General features: G+C 26.6%; 4 protein-coding genes across 5 annotated transcripts; 2 read left to right on the top strand and 2 right to left on the bottom strand.

The window, feature by feature from the left end:
• The first annotated feature begins 1,376 nt into the window (after positions 1-1,376).
• LOC113560913 (neural Wiskott-Aldrich syndrome protein-like) lies at positions 1,377-6,898 on the top strand. Its single transcript, XM_026967039.1, has 10 exons — positions 1,377-1,837; positions 2,031-2,151; positions 2,226-2,453; positions 3,280-3,379; positions 4,961-5,053; positions 5,117-5,286; positions 5,467-5,716; positions 6,204-6,361; positions 6,440-6,541; positions 6,604-6,898. The coding sequence occupies exons 2-10, from the start codon at positions 2,056-2,058 to the stop codon at positions 6,757-6,759; spliced, it is 1,353 nt and encodes a 450-aa protein (XP_026822840.1). The 5' UTR covers positions 1,377-1,837; positions 2,031-2,055; the 3' UTR covers positions 6,760-6,898.
• An 817-nt stretch (positions 6,899-7,715) lies between these two features.
• LOC113548303 (probable deoxyhypusine synthase) lies at positions 7,716-9,619 on the bottom strand. The gene is made up of 7 exons (XM_026949108.1): positions 9,352-9,619; positions 9,184-9,293; positions 8,765-9,130; positions 8,500-8,692; positions 8,326-8,429; positions 7,898-8,023; positions 7,716-7,833 (listed from the first exon to the last, which is right to left on the bottom strand). Exons 1-7 carry the CDS (start codon positions 9,425-9,427, stop codon positions 7,753-7,755), a joined length of 1,056 nt encoding a protein of 351 aa, XP_026804909.1. The 5' UTR covers positions 9,428-9,619; the 3' UTR covers positions 7,716-7,752.
• A 3,347-nt stretch (positions 9,620-12,966) lies between these two features.
• On the bottom strand, positions 12,967-14,146 carry LOC113549836 (small nuclear ribonucleoprotein Sm D2-like). Its single transcript, XM_026951312.1, has 3 exons — positions 13,971-14,146; positions 13,232-13,490; positions 12,967-13,161 (listed from the first exon to the last, which is right to left on the bottom strand). Coding segments are annotated over exons 1-3 (378 nt in total). The 5' UTR covers positions 13,973-14,146; the 3' UTR covers positions 12,967-13,044.
• A 304-nt stretch (positions 14,147-14,450) lies between these two features.
• Positions 14,451-18,855, top strand: LOC113549835 (bifunctional methylenetetrahydrofolate dehydrogenase/cyclohydrolase, mitochondrial). Of its 2 annotated transcripts, XM_026951309.1 has the most exons (10): positions 14,451-14,575; positions 14,632-14,863; positions 15,261-15,726; positions 15,796-15,904; positions 16,267-16,451; positions 16,530-16,639; positions 17,534-17,699; positions 17,772-17,864; positions 18,293-18,400; positions 18,469-18,855. In XM_026951309.1, the coding sequence occupies exons 4-10, from the start codon at positions 15,840-15,842 to the stop codon at positions 18,762-18,764; spliced, it is 1,023 nt and encodes a 340-aa protein (XP_026807110.1). In that variant the 5' UTR covers positions 14,451-14,575; positions 14,632-14,863; positions 15,261-15,726; positions 15,796-15,839; the 3' UTR covers positions 18,765-18,855. The 2 variants fall into 2 exon arrangements, with proteins under 2 accessions (XP_026807110.1, XP_026807111.1); XM_026951310.1 differs by lacking the exon at positions 15,796-15,904.
• The last annotated feature ends 45 nt before the right edge of the window (positions 18,856-18,900 follow it).

Raw genomic sequence — 18,900 nt, 5'->3', positions numbered from 1 at the left:
TGCAGTAGCTGCGAGTGTGGCCATACGCCTGACAGCGGTGGCATTGTGGGATATCTCTTTTTGGGTGGGCAGGTTCGATTTTTACTATCGTATAGCATAGCGATGTGATTTTGAAGATATCGGCATTGGTTGGACCAGGTTCCAAGTCAATAAAAAATATTGGAAGGGGAGTCTTTGTTAATTTATGAAAAACAGGCATTATGTTTCTGGTGATAAATCCACTGTTTAAGAGTTCCTTTTTGATAAAGGACAAATCAGTAGTGGGATGTAGATTTCGGATTACTGCACGAAATGCTTTTAGTTCTTTTGACTGATATGAGTGAAATGAGACGTTATTTTCTTTGAGATAGTTGACCACTGATCTATACGAATCAGCGCTGTATGTTTGAAGTTTAAGTTTATTGGTAGAACTTTTACAATTAAATCCCGTGGAATCGGTTAATTCTTTAATTTTAATACAAAATTTGTTAAAATTTAATTGTGCTTGTATAAATATTGGAGGTGGTTTAGGTGTTTGATTTTTATTCGGAATGTTTTCATTTGTGTCGTCCATCCGCTCCTCATCGTCATTTGGTGCGATCGGAGTAAAACGGTTCGTAGAAATAAAAATATTTTTGTCGATTTTCTTTGGGGGAGGTGAGGTTGCATTAGAAGATCTTGAATGTTTATTTTTTGGTATGACGGTTTCCCAGATATCAGTATTAGAATTGGTTGACGAAGTATTGTTAGAAGTATCATTTTCTTTTTTTTTTTTTTGATAATTTTAAAGGTAGAATTGTTTTGTTAGATAAGTGATTTGGGCTCGAAGCCATATCGAATGCGAGTATTTCTGTAGCAGTATGTAGCGACTGCGATAGTGGATGGCCTTGAGGCATTTGTCGGCGAGGCGGCGGCGTTAATGGACTTTATATAAGATTATTATATTATTATACATTACCGATTGGCGGCTCAGCGTAATTAGACGTTAGTGTTATCGAGAGCTATAAAACGGTGCGCGTAAATGACGTGTGGTCTCGACGACGTCCAAACACGAACTGATTTTTTAACTTTTATAAAAAATATTATGATTTATAAAAAATAATATTGTTACTAGTTCTGAGTTCATTACCTATTCATTTGTTTATGTATATAATAAAATCTATTTTTTTTACTTCTAACACATGTAGTGCGACGTACTTTGCATTCTTAAAAAATAATAATTAAAATTTCGTAAATACAATTACAATATTTTTATTTGAGTAAAAAATATAATTTAATATATTTTTACAATTAATCAATTAGGTAATAGTTGATTATATTGGTTAATTTTTTGTACTGAATCATAATTTGAACATATAATATAGAGTTATACACAGATATGTTACTTTAATAAATAAATAAATAAGAAAAAGAATAAACATATGTTTATTTAATTTAGTAAGATTTTTGTGAATCTTAACGCGGTGTGCGTGTTACTCATATGCGATACCTACCTACGCGTCCTAAGCTGTTTAATACATTTGTGAAAGATTGTAATCAAAATACCAATAATAAGCAATAAAGCCTAGTATTATGTCATGAAGATTAAAAAACGGATCACTGATGCGATAAAAAATTACAAGTGTGATGTTCTGAGTGTCCGACCCCCACATCAGCGGTCCGTGGACCACCCAGCTCGTATATTATGTCTCAGTAGAGTCACAGAATAATAGTAGAGTAGGTTCAGAAAAATTTAGAAAAAATTTGGTTTGTCAGTTTTGTTACAGAATAAACGGAAGTCAGAACGGAATCAATTTATTCTGTGGTTTTGTATTTACTATTTAGTTAATATGTATTATCATCTGTGCTAACATCATCAGTAAGTCAAAATATTATGTACATTGATAAGTTGTGTTTAACAGATGTTATCACTTATCAATTCCTACTGTAATATATTAATATTATGCATTTGACGTTTGTGGCATTTTTGCACTGCATTTCTTGTAATAAATGTAAAATTGTATCACCAAGCCTTCAATATTAATACTTTATTACTATTTGTATTCAACTAGCACAAGACAAACAATATTAATAAAAATGAAACCAGGCTTATATAATGAACAAAAGTGTTCACAGCTATTAAGCAAGGATGAAAATGAATCTGTTTTACAACTTCTGGGACCAAAATGTCAAGTAAATTATTTGTCATTATTCATAATTGATAGAATTTTTCAATATAGTAATATAATATTGACAAATTTTTTTAGAGCTTAGCTATGGCTGTGGTTCAGTTTTTTAGCACTGATGGCCCTGAAGGTACTGAATGGAGGCAAAAAAATTTTGGAATTCTTTGCTTTGTTAGAGACCCAAATAGAAAATCATATTATTTTCGATTGTATTGCCCAATAAGACACCAGTTATTATGGGAACATGAAATGTATCATGGATTGCAGTACCAAAGTCCTGCCAAATTTTTTCATTGTTTTGAAGCCGAGGTAAATCAAAATAACTACAATAGATATACATTTATAAATTATGTCCAGTAAACAGAACTTTACAAAAATTATGAACATTTTTTTGATATAAATATTCTTTAAAACCAACTGTGGGTTTTCTTATGATGGCAAAATAACTCTTATGAACAAATTATGAAAAAAATTTAATATCAATGTCATAAATTCATAATAACAAAATTATTCAATTTTAATTTTTAATCAACCAAATAAAAATCTAATATTTTTTAATATGAACTTTTTATAAATATTATTCATTATTTAGAAAACTTAAAACTGAATATTTGACATAATAGACTAAATAAATCAAAATATAAATTATTCATTATATGTTCAATTAAAGAGGACGCCACACCCGCATTTGCTATCTCAGTTTTAAAAACTTAAAATATATCAACATTTTCATTTACTAAAATCTCATTTGTGTCATTAGCTTTAATACTAGGGTTAATTAGTCTATTATAAAACTTAAAGGTAAGGACATAATAATGTCTGTATTTTTCACATTTTATAATATAGTTTTTTTAAATTATGAGCATTTTTAACTTATATTTTGCATACTTATAATTTAAAAATTGAAATATTCCAAAATTCAAACACAAATTATATTCTTACATTTAAGTTTGATATTAGATTAATTCAATCTAATATTAAAATCTATAACAAAATTGGTTCTGCTGAATGCAAATTTACCGTATTGTAAGTTTTACAGAGACAATACATGCAAACGTGACGTCCTCTTAAGTGTATATTAAAAAGTAAATATTTTATGAATACATATTACAAATATTACAAATATATAATATAGGAATGTATAGTTGGATTCAATTTTGCAAGTGAGGATGAAGCTGCAGTGTTTGAAGAGACAGTAATTAATTTACAAAGAAGAAAACGGGAAAAACGTTTGGGTAACTTTATTTAGTTTAAAATGTTTTGAAATTTGTTGATATTATATCAACACAATATGTTTTTATATTTGAATTAATATTTACTATTGGTATAACCTGCTGTACAATAAAGTTAAGATAATTTAATATTTTATTAATTTATTAGTCGGTAACTTAGTATGTAATATGTATTTTAGTTTAAACCAATCTTAATATATAAGTATGGCTGGTAATATAAGAGAACACCACACCCATATTTGTTGTCTCAATATTACAAATGCATAACGTAACAAATTAGTGTTAAACAGTTTACATTTAATTCCGATCTTACGCATGGGTGACCATTGGTGGAATGGGTGAGGGTGAAAGGTGGGGTACTTATCACTGCCCTCAGAAAAAATAATACAATTTAATAAATTTTACCATGATATTATTATCTAATGACTGATACATTATAAAATAAATTGTTAATCTACATTAGGATAAAATTAATGAAACAAAGAAATATGCAAGTCTTATTACCTACACCAAATGATACATTTGATTATATTTTATTTTTAATTTTTTTCCTGTACTTATTAAAATTTATTTTAATTAACTGTAATATACCAATAGAAATATCAATTAAATAAATAATTGCTTATAATTTATTATAGCATATTTATATTTATATGTTTAAATTACATTATATCTTTATTTAGCTTAAATTTGAAATATTTTTGATTTTTTCTCTTAAAATGTTACTAATAGGTGCCCATGATCTTATTTACCTTTAAGACAGAGACAATTAATGCGAATGAGGGTATAACACAAATAATATTTTCAAGACATCACTCATCAAATACATTAGTGGCATACACAAGGGTAGGATTCTAATCCCAGGACCCCTTTAAATAAATGTCTTCCTACTTCAAAAAGAATCTTATTTTTCATCATAATTAATATACAGAGTAGATTAATAATTGTTAGTTGTTTTTAATAGATATAAATAAATTATAAAATTGCAATAAAATCAAGAATCTTAGTTTCAGTTTTTGTTCTGGCTAATAAAAGAATATTGTTAAATGTTATATAGCAATAATCAGTTTATTAGTTATTACTTTGTTTATTATGGTCTGAATTCTAGAAAGCCTTTAGATAAATAATCTAACCGTGGATTAAATAAAATTATATTAACTTTATAATTTGTTCTTCCCAATAATATAAAACTTGTTTGTTCAAAAAATAATATAAATACAAATATAGAAATCTGTTAAGTTGTATTATCTACCAATAAAATAATTACTTTTCTATTTGATTTATTGTTAATTGATTTTCTTATAATTATTACTTTTAAAATGATATTTTTTACCAGATTAAGTACAAGATATTAGAGGCATATAAAAATTGATGTTTGGAATAATTTTAGAATTCCTAATGTAGGTCCTATTTTTTTTAATTTAGCTAAGGAAGTTTATAGGAATGAAGTTTCCCACAGTAATTTTAGTAAAAAAACCCTGATCAGACTAAATTCTACGTACGCTACTGATGTACATATTATAAACATATGCGAGTTCAGCATTGTTGTATTTTAAATAATAATAATTTATTGATGTTTTTTAGAACAAAGGTCTAAGTCACACAATAATCAAAATAATGTTTTGCAACCAGTATGTAATTCTAATAATGCTTATGGACCACCAGTTCAAATGAATGGTATTTAAATGGTTAATTTATTGTTAACAAATTATCTATCATAATGATTAATTCCTTATCCAGGTAAAGGTCACAAAAATAAGGGCAAAAATTCAAAAAATAAGAAATACACTAAAGATCAAATTGGTTTACCCGAAAATTTCAGACATGTGCAACATATAGGTTGGGATCCAGATCGAGGATTTGATTTAGGGCAGATTAAAGATCCACAATTAAATACATTCTTTGCCAAGGTAAGGTGTATATTTTTGCATAGGTAATAAAAACGACAGTTAAATTTTTTAAGTATTATAAGTCAAATTTAGTGTTATTCAGGAACTTATTTCAAATAATTAATATTAAATATTTTTTTAGAACTATTTTGATATTTGTTTAAAAAATACAACAACTTATAATGATAATTTTTGTAATAGGCTGGGGTTTCAGAAAGTCAATTGCGTAATCCTCAGACTCGAGATTTTATTTATGATTTTATTGATAAACATGGTGGTATGGATGCTATTAAGGAAGATGTTCAAGATTCACTTATTCCACCTCCTTTGCCAACAAGATTTCGTCAAGCTCCACCACCTCCGCCTATTTCAAATAATACACCAAATACAAGAAGCCCTGCACCACCACCTCCTCGGCCTAATAATATGACTATTCCAGTTAAAAAACAAGGTAAAATATACATATTAAATACTATTTATAAAATATAAAAAAAAAAATATGATGTTATTAACTAAATTACATTTTACTAAGTTTTATGTAGTCAAGCTTAACCACAAAAAACTTACTGTTTTTAAAAAAAAGACAAACTGAACTTCATTGTTAATTATATAGCTACTAATATCTTTTATGAGATACATCAAAAGTAGATATTTTTTAAAAGTGTATTAAAATATTGTAAAATTAATATGTAGTATATATAAAGCCATACAACTCATTTTTAAATTTTAAATTATAAATTACAATCAGTTATACTCACTCTCGTAGTCTTATATGAAGTTAATAAATAAGTTTCTTCATTGTTTGTTATTTGAATAATATATCTGTTTTCAACAATTTTTGTCCAACCACATCAATTATCATTGTTATAAAAATAAATTATTTCCTTTTAATTATAAATATTTTAAGTTATATTGTTTTGTTTATGTTTATATTTTAGAAGAATTCTTTATTCCTCCGCCTCCACCATTAATGAATGCAGCTCCACCACCACCACCACCACCACAAATGGAATCAATTAAAAGTAAGCCCGTTGAAGCCGTACCAGACAATAGATCTGCACTTTTAGAAGCCATCAGATCTGGTAAAACACTTAAGGTATGTACACTACTTTATATGAAATAAATCACATAATACAAATTTAAAATACTATAGTAATTTAATTTTGTTCTTTAGCATGTTGATACATCAAATTCTGTAAAAACATCTAACACTACAGAACCAAATTCAAGAAATGACTTACTTGATCAAATAAGACAAGGCGTAGAATTGAAATCGGTATTACTTATAATTTGCATTTGTTTCAAAAGATATAACATTAATATTTATTGAATTCTTAGGTGCAACCGATTGATAAGAAAAATGTAAACAATAATTTAGAAGCGGATGGTTTAGCTGGGGCATTAGCTAGAGCTTTAGCTGAACGAGCTAGAGTTATTCACAGTGACAGTAGTACCAGTGAATCCAGCGAAGGTGAAGATGATTGGGACGATTGAGTTGTTATTACTACAATAATGTAATAACACATTTTTTATTTATATTATTTAATATATTTATATTTTTTGTTGAAAGTAGTTTTGATTTAAACTTTTTTATTTTTCTTGATAATTTGGATTTAAATTTTTTTTTCGTACTTCATTAACTGCATTTATATTTTATTGTTATGATAATCACAGTCTTTGTATATTGTATATAGCCAATGATTTATGATGTGATATTAAATATTTTAATCATCTATTTTTTTAATTTCAGTTTATTTATATATATATATATATATATATACATGTGTCATTTACTATATAAGTAAATGTATGCTATAGTATATGTATGCTTTTTTAATTACTAATCATCAATTATTAGATTTATTCAATTGGTATTATTTTACTTGATATTTGAATATTATAAAATGTTAGTTGCATTTTTAAATATTAAAATAAATCACAATAATTTTCTTATAGAAATGTATACGTGTATGATCTCAAAACATTATCTAGTCTATTGCAACGTTTATCAACCTGTGTTATGAATATGAAAAAATCTTACTTTATAAAGAAAGAATTATTGAGTCAAGTGATATGAGAACATTTTCAAAATGCGGGTGGTACTCTGATATAAGCAGTTTGAGAACTACTGATTTATTGTACAAAAATATACATAATTTATTATTTAGGATAGAGTACACCACTTTCACAAAGCATGCATACTGAATGAAATCTGGCTGCTTTGTAATTTTTCACAATTTTCATACACAACTTTTATGTCATATCAAGCCTACAATAATCTTTGAGATGAGAGTTATTTATATGAAGGACACAACCAGTTTTTGTCAGCCAAGGGATTAAATTCTACAGTAAATGGAGTATAGTTTGTATACATTGATTTTTTTAATGCAAACATATTAAAATACCAATAAAGTCAAATTAGCTAAACATTTGTAAAAAAAAAAAAAAAATAAAGTTTATAATAATATGTAAATATATTTCATGGTTTCATTTTTTATTTTTATGATATCGTTTTGCAAAGGTTTCTCCGACTAAAAGTGGAAATATAAGTGTTGCATCTCCATAAATCTAAACAAATAAAATTTTTTTAGTAAATTTAAAATTAAACTATTATCAATGTATAAATATTTACTTTTACTGGCGTTGCATCTGCTCTTATTTTACCCCATGAAACAGCTTCATCGGGACGAGCTCCAGAATCACTACCATCGTATTCTGATGCAGTATTCAAATAAACAGCATAATCAGCACCATTTCTCTAAATTAACCAATTATAGTTTATTTAAAATGTATGAGATAATTGCATACTCATATTATTCAGTACTTAGTTTTTGTTAATATGACAGGGATTCTAACATCCAAGTGTTTTATAAGTTTAAAAAAAACCCTATTTTACATAGGAGATATGCAACAAGTGTTAAGAGAATATTAGCTGCCATAACTATAGTATTTATAAGTATTGTTTTAATTTTTTAAAACCAATAACAACACAAGAACATAAAATTAAAAATATAAAGATATTACTTAATGTGCACCTATGAATATACATTATGCACTTACCATCAAATTAGCATTGCAAATATGATGTTTTATCACTCCACCTCCAATTATAATCATACCACTGTTTGCTGCTTTTACTGCCATAGTGTTTAATCTTCTCAAATCTTTGAAAAAGAAACATAAAAATAATTTACTATTTATAATAATAAGTTAATAAAATATTATTCAGCTTACCTTTTAATATATCAATAATAAGACCAGGGTTTCTAAAGGAATGAAAGTACATCATATCTCCTAAGCTACCATCGGTCAAAGCTGGACAAAATATGGGGATCTTATTCTTTGCTGCCCAATAGCATATTGATTGTTCGTCATTTATTTCTAAGCCCAATCTTTCAATTATTGCAGATGGAGTCCAAGCAATATTCTACAATGCATATAACATTAAATAAATTAGGTCTACTTCACAGTAATATCATAATTATAATTATATACATACTTGTTCTTTAAGCATCTTGTCTAAAATAGGCATGACCCAATTTTCAAATTTACAGTAGTTGTTATTTGGTACTAATAAATTGCCAATTCTATTGAGGCCATCTTCACGGAGAGTGCTACCTTTTAATTGAAAATCTCCTATAAATGTTGGAGCTAAACATTTTATTAGGTCTTCCTCAACTCCTCCAGCAGTTGTTACTATACAGTCAACCATTTTGTGTTGGACAATAAAGCGTATTGCATCACGATTACCACAAGAAACCATATTGGACGTATAACCAAGGAACATTGTACAATTTGAACGGCGTTTGATAAATTCATCTTCTTCATGAATATCTTCTTCAAATGGTTTTTCTCTTTCATCTAACTAAGCAACAATTGTAAGTAAAATAAAATAATAATGTTTTCCCGCCTTCTAACCATTTTATTGATCTGTTCTACAGATAATCCAAAATTTGTTGCCTGGAATCCAGAATATCGATAGACTGACAGTAATTGTTCATAGTCAATTCCATTGTTCCAATCATAACCTAATAAATTTAAATAATTAAAAATAATAATTAAATTAGTTAATAATATTAGTTGGACCTTTTACAGTTGGATTTTCCGTTGAAATATCTAGACTTTTTTTTAAAACTGCTTCTGATGCTTTCTGTGGCTCCATATCACTGTTGATTAACTGTACAAACTACGATAGAAACGATAATAAAAATATTCAAATAACTATCAAATATTAACTCTTAACTCTTTCTATAATAATTAACAGTTTTATGGGTTATTGACTTTTATCATTTATTTAATTCATTATTTCATATTTAACATTTGTTATGGCAGTATAGCCCACACTCCCACAGGACCGGCACAGGTTAGGTTTTATTCTGTGACCGCGCACGCTGCATTGATTCATGGCCTCGCGGGTGATATCCTGTTATCTTGTAAATTTGTGATATAAAAACTAATCATAACATCAAGATGTATATAGGTATACCACAGAATTACTGTCTATGAATGTATGAATCACAATTCATAATTTTATTATAATTATAATCGTCGTATTGACGTCAAACTTTCGCCTAATTAGTAATTATCTTAGAATTTAGATCATATTTTATTACAGAATAATTTAATAATTTGTAGTTAATAGTTTAATTATTCTGTCCAAGCCCGTATGATCTGGTGTCAGATCATACTGTTCTATGGTATGGTGGACAGAGCCGTAACAAACTCATTTGACGCTTGAGGCAAGTTTGAGTATATGCGCCCCCTTCCGTCAAAAAAAATCTCATTTTGAAAATGGTAAACTATTATATATTTGTTTATTAGAGAAGTGGTCAACTATTATTTATATTAAAATTCATTTCAATTGACACATAAAAAATAAATTTCATAATAATTTATACTCTTTTTGTGCAAACGTCGTTTGAAATTTATTTTTTTACTTATATCGTATGCTTCTTCAACAGTCTTATCTATTAAAATAGTATTAAAATACTGCTGTAATACTATCGTATTCGCATGAAAAAGTATTAAAAATACTTTTAAAATAATGTATTTTACAAATACTCACTAAGTATTTTTTTAATTTTTACAAATCTCCATACCTATACCGTACCTACCTAATACTGAACATTTTAAACATTTTACAATAAATTCTCTGAAGATTTTTAAAGATAATAGCATGTTGGCACAAAACAATTAAAATATGTTCTTTTGTAAAGTCAATTTTTTTCGAAATTTTTATCTGAACTTTTTTTTTAATATTTAACATTTTACTATTTATTTTTATGAGAGATTAATAAAACTGATTTATTTATAATATTTAAATACAAGTATTAAGTATAAAAATATTTCTAAAATTTATTCAGAATACTTAAAAATACCTTAAAAAATTGTATTTGGAATACCATAAAAATACTTCAAAATGTATTTAAATACTAGTTTCCAAACACCTGTAATTGAATACTTTACAAGACTGCTATTTAAGTCTTAAATGTTTTGAGTCTGGATATAACTCTGGGTTACCCAAACAAAATAAAATAAATAAACAGCAGGGAATAAAACTGCAGAAGACGTGAGCTTAAAGTAAGAATAAATGCTAAAATGCATTATATGCCATACAAACTTTAGTATGTTATTTGAGCCCTCATCGGGAGTTAGCGCTCCCGGTGACAGTTACAAGTAGTGTAATTGAATAGTTAAATATTTTTTTTAAGTAAGACATTTTTAAATGCTCCTTAAATACTATATATTGGTAGAATAATATTTGAATTTAAATAATTTATCAAAGTTTAGCGCCCCCATTTCATTGGCGCCCGAGTCAAATGCCTCAGTCACCTCACCCTTGCTACGGCCCTGATGGTAGAGACTACAGAGAAAACGTGATTGATGCCACGAAAAATCGTTACTTTAATAACGATATCACTACATTAATACTCCGAATACCTTATATATATATTGCTAGTAATTAGTTATATTCAGTGTTAGTATCATGAAAAATTTAAGATATAAGTCATAAATATTTATTTTGTATTTTGGCATTTTGCACAGATCACTGAAAAATATATTTGACATTTGCTACGAATAGTACGAATATTATAGATTAATTAACAAAAATTAGATTTTTAGATTTACACTGCGTTCTTTAAAGTTTATTTTTTCTTTTAAAATAACCGTTTTGTTGTTACATTTGAATTTAGACTGAATAGAAAGATCACATTATGGATATTAGTCGTCTGTATTTTTTCAAAACTATAGTCTTTCCCTAAAATGTATGTTTAGTTGCGCGTATGGATGTCATTAATGCATATGCAATGCTAAATTAAAATGTCAATTGAACCAGAGGCCTGTGTTGGGTTACATTCAGTATTCAGTGCGCTTATATTATACAAAACAATTTTTGTTTTTTATCTTAAAATGCATATTTTGGGTATACTTAAGGGTTTAAAATCAGGGTAGGCCCGCTGGATACACATCTGTAATTGAACTATTCCCATAATAAGTAGTTGATACCTAAATTAATAGATAATCAGTAGGTACTTAATAGTACCTATTAGTAATGCATAATAATATAAATAATAGCTAACAAGTTTGATCAATGAGCAAAATGCACCAAAGTGAACTACCATAGATGACAATTAAGATAATAATATTTATTTATTTTCTTTAGTTTTAAATCTATTTCAACAACACCAGCTTTGGTAAAATGGTAATTTTTAAATTTGTTAGCATTTTTAATCTGAAAAATATACAATATTGCTTCAAATTACCTAATAACAATATTGTTATGTAGTCATAAATATAATATTAAAATAAATCCTTTTTCTATCATATTATAATATCTATAGAGTGATTCTTTTATCATTAAACACTCATTATTTCGTCAAGTATTGACTATTTTTCATTTGTTTTTCACAGTTATTTAATAGTGAAACCACTATCCACTTTTGATTTTAAAACAGCAACCTATATTTAAAATTTCATAAAATAGTAGGGCTGTTTTTTTATGAATTTTAACGTTCAAATTATTATTTTTCTTTAATTTTTTAGCAAGATATAGCTTTTCAAAGTTGAGCGCAGTTTTTATAATACTGCTTATTTCATAAAATCATATATATATAATAAACGTGTTATAAATTATTGATGCAGTAATGAACTTTGTATTTGTAGTTACAAACGCTTCACAGCCATAATAGCCTGTAGAACAAACACCTAAAACCTCAAACCACCCAACTTTGAACAGCTATAACTCACTAACAGTTAAATGAAAAATAACGTTGAAATTAAAAAAAAATAGCCCTACTATTTTATGAAATTTTAAATATAGGTTGCCATTTGAAAATCAAAAGTTGATAATGATTTCTTTAATGAATATAAGGGTGAAAAAATAAAAATGTTATATAGTTTTAAATAACACAAAACTTAAAATTTAAAAAAGTCAACACCTTTTGAAATAATGAGTGTTTAATGATAAAAAAATCACTTTGTGTGCCGTATATTATATAATTTTTCATATGTTTAGATTGATTTTTACCATTTCTGTCAATCACCAAAAGTACTGAACAAAAAACTATTATTAGTATAGTTTTTATATTATGTTTAGAATTTTGTGAATCAATGAAAAACAAAAAAATATTTTATTAAAAAATACTCAGTAGTATTTTGTAAGATATTAATTAAAGTAGTACAAAAGAAATAAAGATCAAGTCAAGTATTACCCAAATATACATTGAATTTATTAATTGCATCGTCTTAAATCTAATTTTTAAAAAGGGGAAGTACATTTCAAAGGGCTGGCGGTTGTTGTCGAACAGCTTCTTTAGGATTCTTGACAACTAAAATAACCGAATCACCACGTAGAAACATTTTAGAAATATATTTGTCTCGACTAACTGCCTTAGCCTAAAACAAATTAATAAAATTCAATTTTCAATCTATTAAAATAGTTAACATGCAAATGTGAAATATTTACTTTTTTTTTGCCTTTGCCAGTTTTAGGTAATTCAGTCCACATCTCCCTTACATTTTCTAATACCATATTACAATGCCGATCAAATGCTTTGATTCTTGCCAAAAGTTTTCTATTGTTACGACAATTTATCAATACTTGAGTATTATTACGTACAGATTGGGTTAGTACCGACATAGGGCCTGTAGTAAATTCTTCTTCTTCACGCTTTGCTAGCTCTTCTGGAGTCATTTCAGATTTTGGTTTATTTGCTACAGCAGCCCTATACAAATATAAATTTATATAGTCATGAGTGAATAAAAGATAAAAAAAAATATACAATAATTTATCCAATGTACATCAAAATCTTTTTTATTTGGATTTATTAAAAAAGAAATTAATTCTACCTACAAAATTAGAATAACTAATGTAATATTAATTTTTAAAAAAGTATTATTAAAAAAATCATTATAAATCATTATTTTATTTAAAAATGGATTTAAGATTTTTGAAATAAAATAATTGTTTGTAAATTATTAAGGAAAAACTATAAACGAGTATCATTTAAACATTTGACATTATACAATTGAATAGTTCATTTCAATTTTAGTATAACATTATATAGTGTTATTTTGAAAATTGTATATATTTAATACCATTCAAAATAAGTTTTTATAAGTATTAATTACACAAACATTGAACTATGTAAAATTTTTTTTAAAAAGTAATATACAATAACTTCAATCTGTCTGACAATACTTACATTGTTACGATTTTTACTAAAAAGGAACAATTAAAACGAATAGAATAAAATAATTTGAACGACTTAACGGTGCCTTGAACAGTCTTAATTAATTTGAATAAATAGTAAATACTAAATTGTATACGAATAATAAAAAATATTGAAAATAAGGTAAACAAAATTTTTTATCCAAACTATAAACATTTACGGTTCACTGATAATAATTGATAAGAGAATTTTAAAGGCTTGCAAATAGTTACAAAGTATAACATTGCTAATCGTTTAGCTGTACGTTTAGTTGCCTATCGGAACCCTAAAAATATCTAAAAAGATATCTAAACATTTTTGTAAAATTCATAAATAAAAATACATTAGTGGCGCTATTGGTCCAGTAAGATGTAATTTTTTAAAAGTGTGCAAGTTAGTAACCCTTTGCTGCACATTTATAGATGTTGAGTAACTGAATGAATCATTGTAATGGACATATATTGTATATATTTGTACTAAATTAATTTATTATTTTAACAAATGTTTTTTCCGTTTGTTAATTTTAAAATCTTTTGATTATAATACAAAAATACAAGAAGTATAGGATTAATATACCTAGAATGTTTAGATATTGTGTAGTAAGTACACTTGTCTTATAAATATTTTGATGTATATACTAGTCTATAATTTACAGGAGCGAACATGAACAGTAGAAGTACTTATCGACTATCGTAGCTTAATATTTTAAATATTTTTTATGATACCTGTGATATACTGGCAAGTGAAATTGTGGTAACAATTACATGAAGGAAAATCCTGCGAGTTGTAAATTGTTACAGAATAAAATAACGGATAATGTATAATTGTATATAACGTTAAAACTCGTCACAGCCATCTTCAAGCGCTACTTATTACCTATATCAGAGGTAGGTATTCAAACTTTTTCATCCCATGGCTCCTTTGAGTCTTCACAATCTTTTACGGTTCCCAAATTAGTAATGACGAAAAAACAATGTTTATCATGGTATTATACTATATTATGTATTTAAATTGTTATAATGTATTAATATTAATTTATTTATCTCAATTTACATATAAATAGATAATATAGAATAAATGAAATGAAATATTTTATGCTTCATGAATACAAAGTACATAATAAAAAAATGAACTAAAATTTAGTGAAATGGATGAGCTTGTGTATGTTTCATAATATGTTCAAATCTTGGTTCTATAGTTTAGAAATAACTATTTGTTCTTAACTTCTCGACGTTAGCTTTTTACCTATATTTTTAAAAATTTTTTTTTTTATTCTTTTTCTAGTTTCCGGTTCTTTAACGCGGCTCCCATTTCCAAATCCCTCGAAGCTCTTAGGAACCGCGACGCACAGTTTGAATACTTTTGAGTCCTTTATAGTTGAAAAACGAAGAAGATTCTTATAACTGATAAGTGCTCATGTATTTTGTATAATATTATTTCGATATTATGATAAGCGATATCATGATATTTTCTAATAATTAGATTATCTTATATAGTTATAGGCTTATAGCTTTCGAATAGTTCGAGCCTCGTGACGGATGGAGGTCTGTGCCATTTGGAATATTATTCAATTAATTATGTTTAATTTTGAAATAAATATTATTAATTATCTTAATTCTTAATACACAAATCGTTGAGAAAATGGGCATAAAATAATTATTATTCTCCGAACATGTATTTAAATAATTATGCAATCCTACTTGTTAGTATAAACCTACTATAAAGTGTTGACAGATCAAATGTTCAATAAGTAAGTAGAAATTAGTTAAGAATATGATGGTTATTAATATGTATGTTTTAAATATTTTTTTTCTTTCAGATAATTCTACATTTTACTGATTTACTTTTAAATAATATTTAAAAATGCGTACCAAGTATTGGACTAGTGCAAAAATATTTGCAAAAAATTTTCATTCTTCCAGCATTAGGTAAATTATTCAGTAAAAAAATCTAACATAAATTAATTAATTCATTAATTTTGAATAAGTACATAACAGTTATCTTGGTACTTTGGCTTTCTCTGACTAGTACTCAATAGTTAATACAAATATTTTATTAATAATACATTTTAATTTTTTTAACCCTTAACTACACGCGTTGGTAAACTCTGTATACCAATATTTCTTATTATCTTTTTCTATTCTGATATTAGTGACATTAATATCAACTACTTATACTTATTCTCACAACTGAGAACTGTTATAAGTTAATATCGTTAATTATCATACTTTTAAGATTAAAATTTAGAAGAAAAAATATGACTTAACATTTAAAATAATATTTTATTTAGATTTAAAGCTACAGTAATTGATGGAAAAAGTATTGCTAATACTATATTAAATGAGCTACGCCAAGAGACTCAAGAATGGGTTTTGAAAGGGAATCGAGCTCCCTGTTTAGTAGCAGTATTAGTTGGACAAAATCCAGCTAGTAAAATTTATGTGTCAAACAAAATGAAAGCTGCTAAAGTTGTTGGTTGTTACATTATTTCAATGGCAATAAAGTAAACAAAATTAAATAATTATTGTTTTTATTAAGACATATTTTTATTAGGTATAGAAACAAAAACAATTAAGTTCAGTGCATCAACAAGTGAAAACGAGCTACTTGCATGTGTCAATAGTTTAAATCACGATGAAAGTGTTGATGGAATTCTAGTCCAGGTAAGTTATTTCCTTATAACAGAAAATTAACTAACTACTTGTATTTTTATAATATGTCTCCAGGACCGTACCCAAAATTTTTTTTGTGGGAGGTGAAGGTAAACAAAAAAAATTCTAAGTACGACATCATACATTAATATATTTTGATGTATTTTAAACATTATACATATTATAATCTTTAATTATAGGCTATACAGTATACCAGAGATTCCCAACCAGGGTGTTGCGAAATTATTTGAAATATATTTTTAATCTATAGGGCAGGGGTGGCAAACCTTTTTGGGGTCAGGTGTCAAATTTTCCCAATCGAGGTTTTGAAAATTTCTCACGTGCCTAAAGAAAATTCATTTTTCTAAGGATAAAAATAAAGTTACCGATTTATTATAGGTACATTATTTTATTAAGTAAGAACACATTTTTTTGGTAATTATTATTACCAATTATTACCAATTATTATTATTATTTTTAAAATGTATATAATTTGTTTCTTTGAATTTCTTTAAACAATTATAATTAAAACTTTATAAACACTATTATTTTTAATAATTGCAATTATTTCACATGCCATTGACATTTGATTAACGTGCCATCTTTGGCACACATGCCGTAGGTTCGCCATCCCTGCTATAGGGCATAGGGTGCTTCCGGATTTTTAGAAAATGACTAAGAGTGCCATGAGTCAAAAAAGGTTGGGAACCTCTGCAATACACACCTATTACACCTATATACCTAAAAAGACAATTTTTTGGTTACATTGCTATAGTATATAATTTGAATTTCTCTAGTATATACATGTTTAATCATCCAAAAAAAAAAAACTATCTATAATATGTTGTGCTTTGACTATAGATTTTTAAATATTATGATATTCAATATTATTTGTATGCAATGTAGTTACCACTTCCTGATCATGTTACTGAACGAACTTTATGCAATGCTGTAGCACCACACAAGGATGTTGATGGTTTCAACATTGTTAATATTGGAAGATTTTGTTTAGATATGCAATGTTTGGGACCATGCACACCCTTGGGTGTTCATGAGTTAATTCGACGAACTGGTAAACTAAATGCTACATTTTTAGAAATTTAATATTTTAGTTTTAAATTTAAAAAAAAATATATTATTTTAGGAATTCCTACTCTTGGTAAAAATGCTGTTGTTTGTGGAAGATCAAAAAATGTTGGTATGCCTATTTCTATGTTACTTCATGCAGATAATGCAGGTATAGTTAAAATTTGACTTGTAATCGGGTTAAATACTGATAATAACCTAAAAATAAAAATACTTATACTTAAGAATTAAGACATTTCTCAATTTTTTATTTATAAAATACATATGCTGTGCTATATCTTAATGATATTTTATATTAATATAATAATTTTAAAAAAACATTATCAATTATTATTTGTCTGACCTTTAAAAATATAAATTTAAAAATAATCACCATAATTACTATTACTTAGTAATCAATAATTAAGCATTGACAAACTTATATTGGTATTTTTTTTTTTTAATTTATGGCAATTTTAAATTAAGGAAAAGATAAGACCTACTGTGACTATACTATGTATTTAATAACAGAATATCATTATTTTAAGTTAATAATGCAAACTATGAGATATTGTAATTTATTTTGAATCTTGTACTAAGGCGAGACATCAGCAATGGATGCAACAACAACAATATGCCATCGATATACACCGCCGGATCAATTAGCTTTATTTACAAAAACCGCCGATATTATTGTATCAGCAGCAGGTAATATTGGTTATTATACTTACATGAATATTTCTTGAAATAAACTGAATGTATGTATTATAAATTAGGAGTTCCGAATTTAATTCGTGCTGATATGGTTAAACCAGGAGCAGCTGTCATTGATGTAGGAATAACAAGGGTAGAGGACCCGAAAACGTCCAAATCGTATTTAGTAGGTGATGTTGATTTTGAAAAAGTGAAAGAAGTTGCAGGATACATAACACCAGTACCTGGAGGAGTTGGTCCAATGACAGTGGCAATGTTGATGCGTAATACAATTGCTGCTGCTAAAAAAACTGTGATTTATAACATACTTGATCCTGGTGCAGTTATATACAAACAGGCATCACAGATAAAACCATGAATGCAAATCTAGATTGAATGAAAACATGATTATTGAATGATATTTCTTATGTGATTACAATAAATAAATGAAAGATACATTTAAATATTAATACAATTATATTATTAGGTACATATTTTACATTACATTTTTAGTA

The sequence above is a fragment of the Rhopalosiphum maidis genome, chromosome 1 (assembly GCF_003676215.2).
Source record: "Rhopalosiphum maidis isolate BTI-1 chromosome 1, ASM367621v3, whole genome shotgun sequence".
In the NCBI taxonomy this organism is placed as follows: domain Eukaryota; kingdom Metazoa; phylum Arthropoda; class Insecta; order Hemiptera; family Aphididae; genus Rhopalosiphum; species Rhopalosiphum maidis.
The sequence above is the reverse complement of the archived record's forward strand: the minus strand, read 5'-3'. Positions and strand labels throughout refer to the sequence as shown.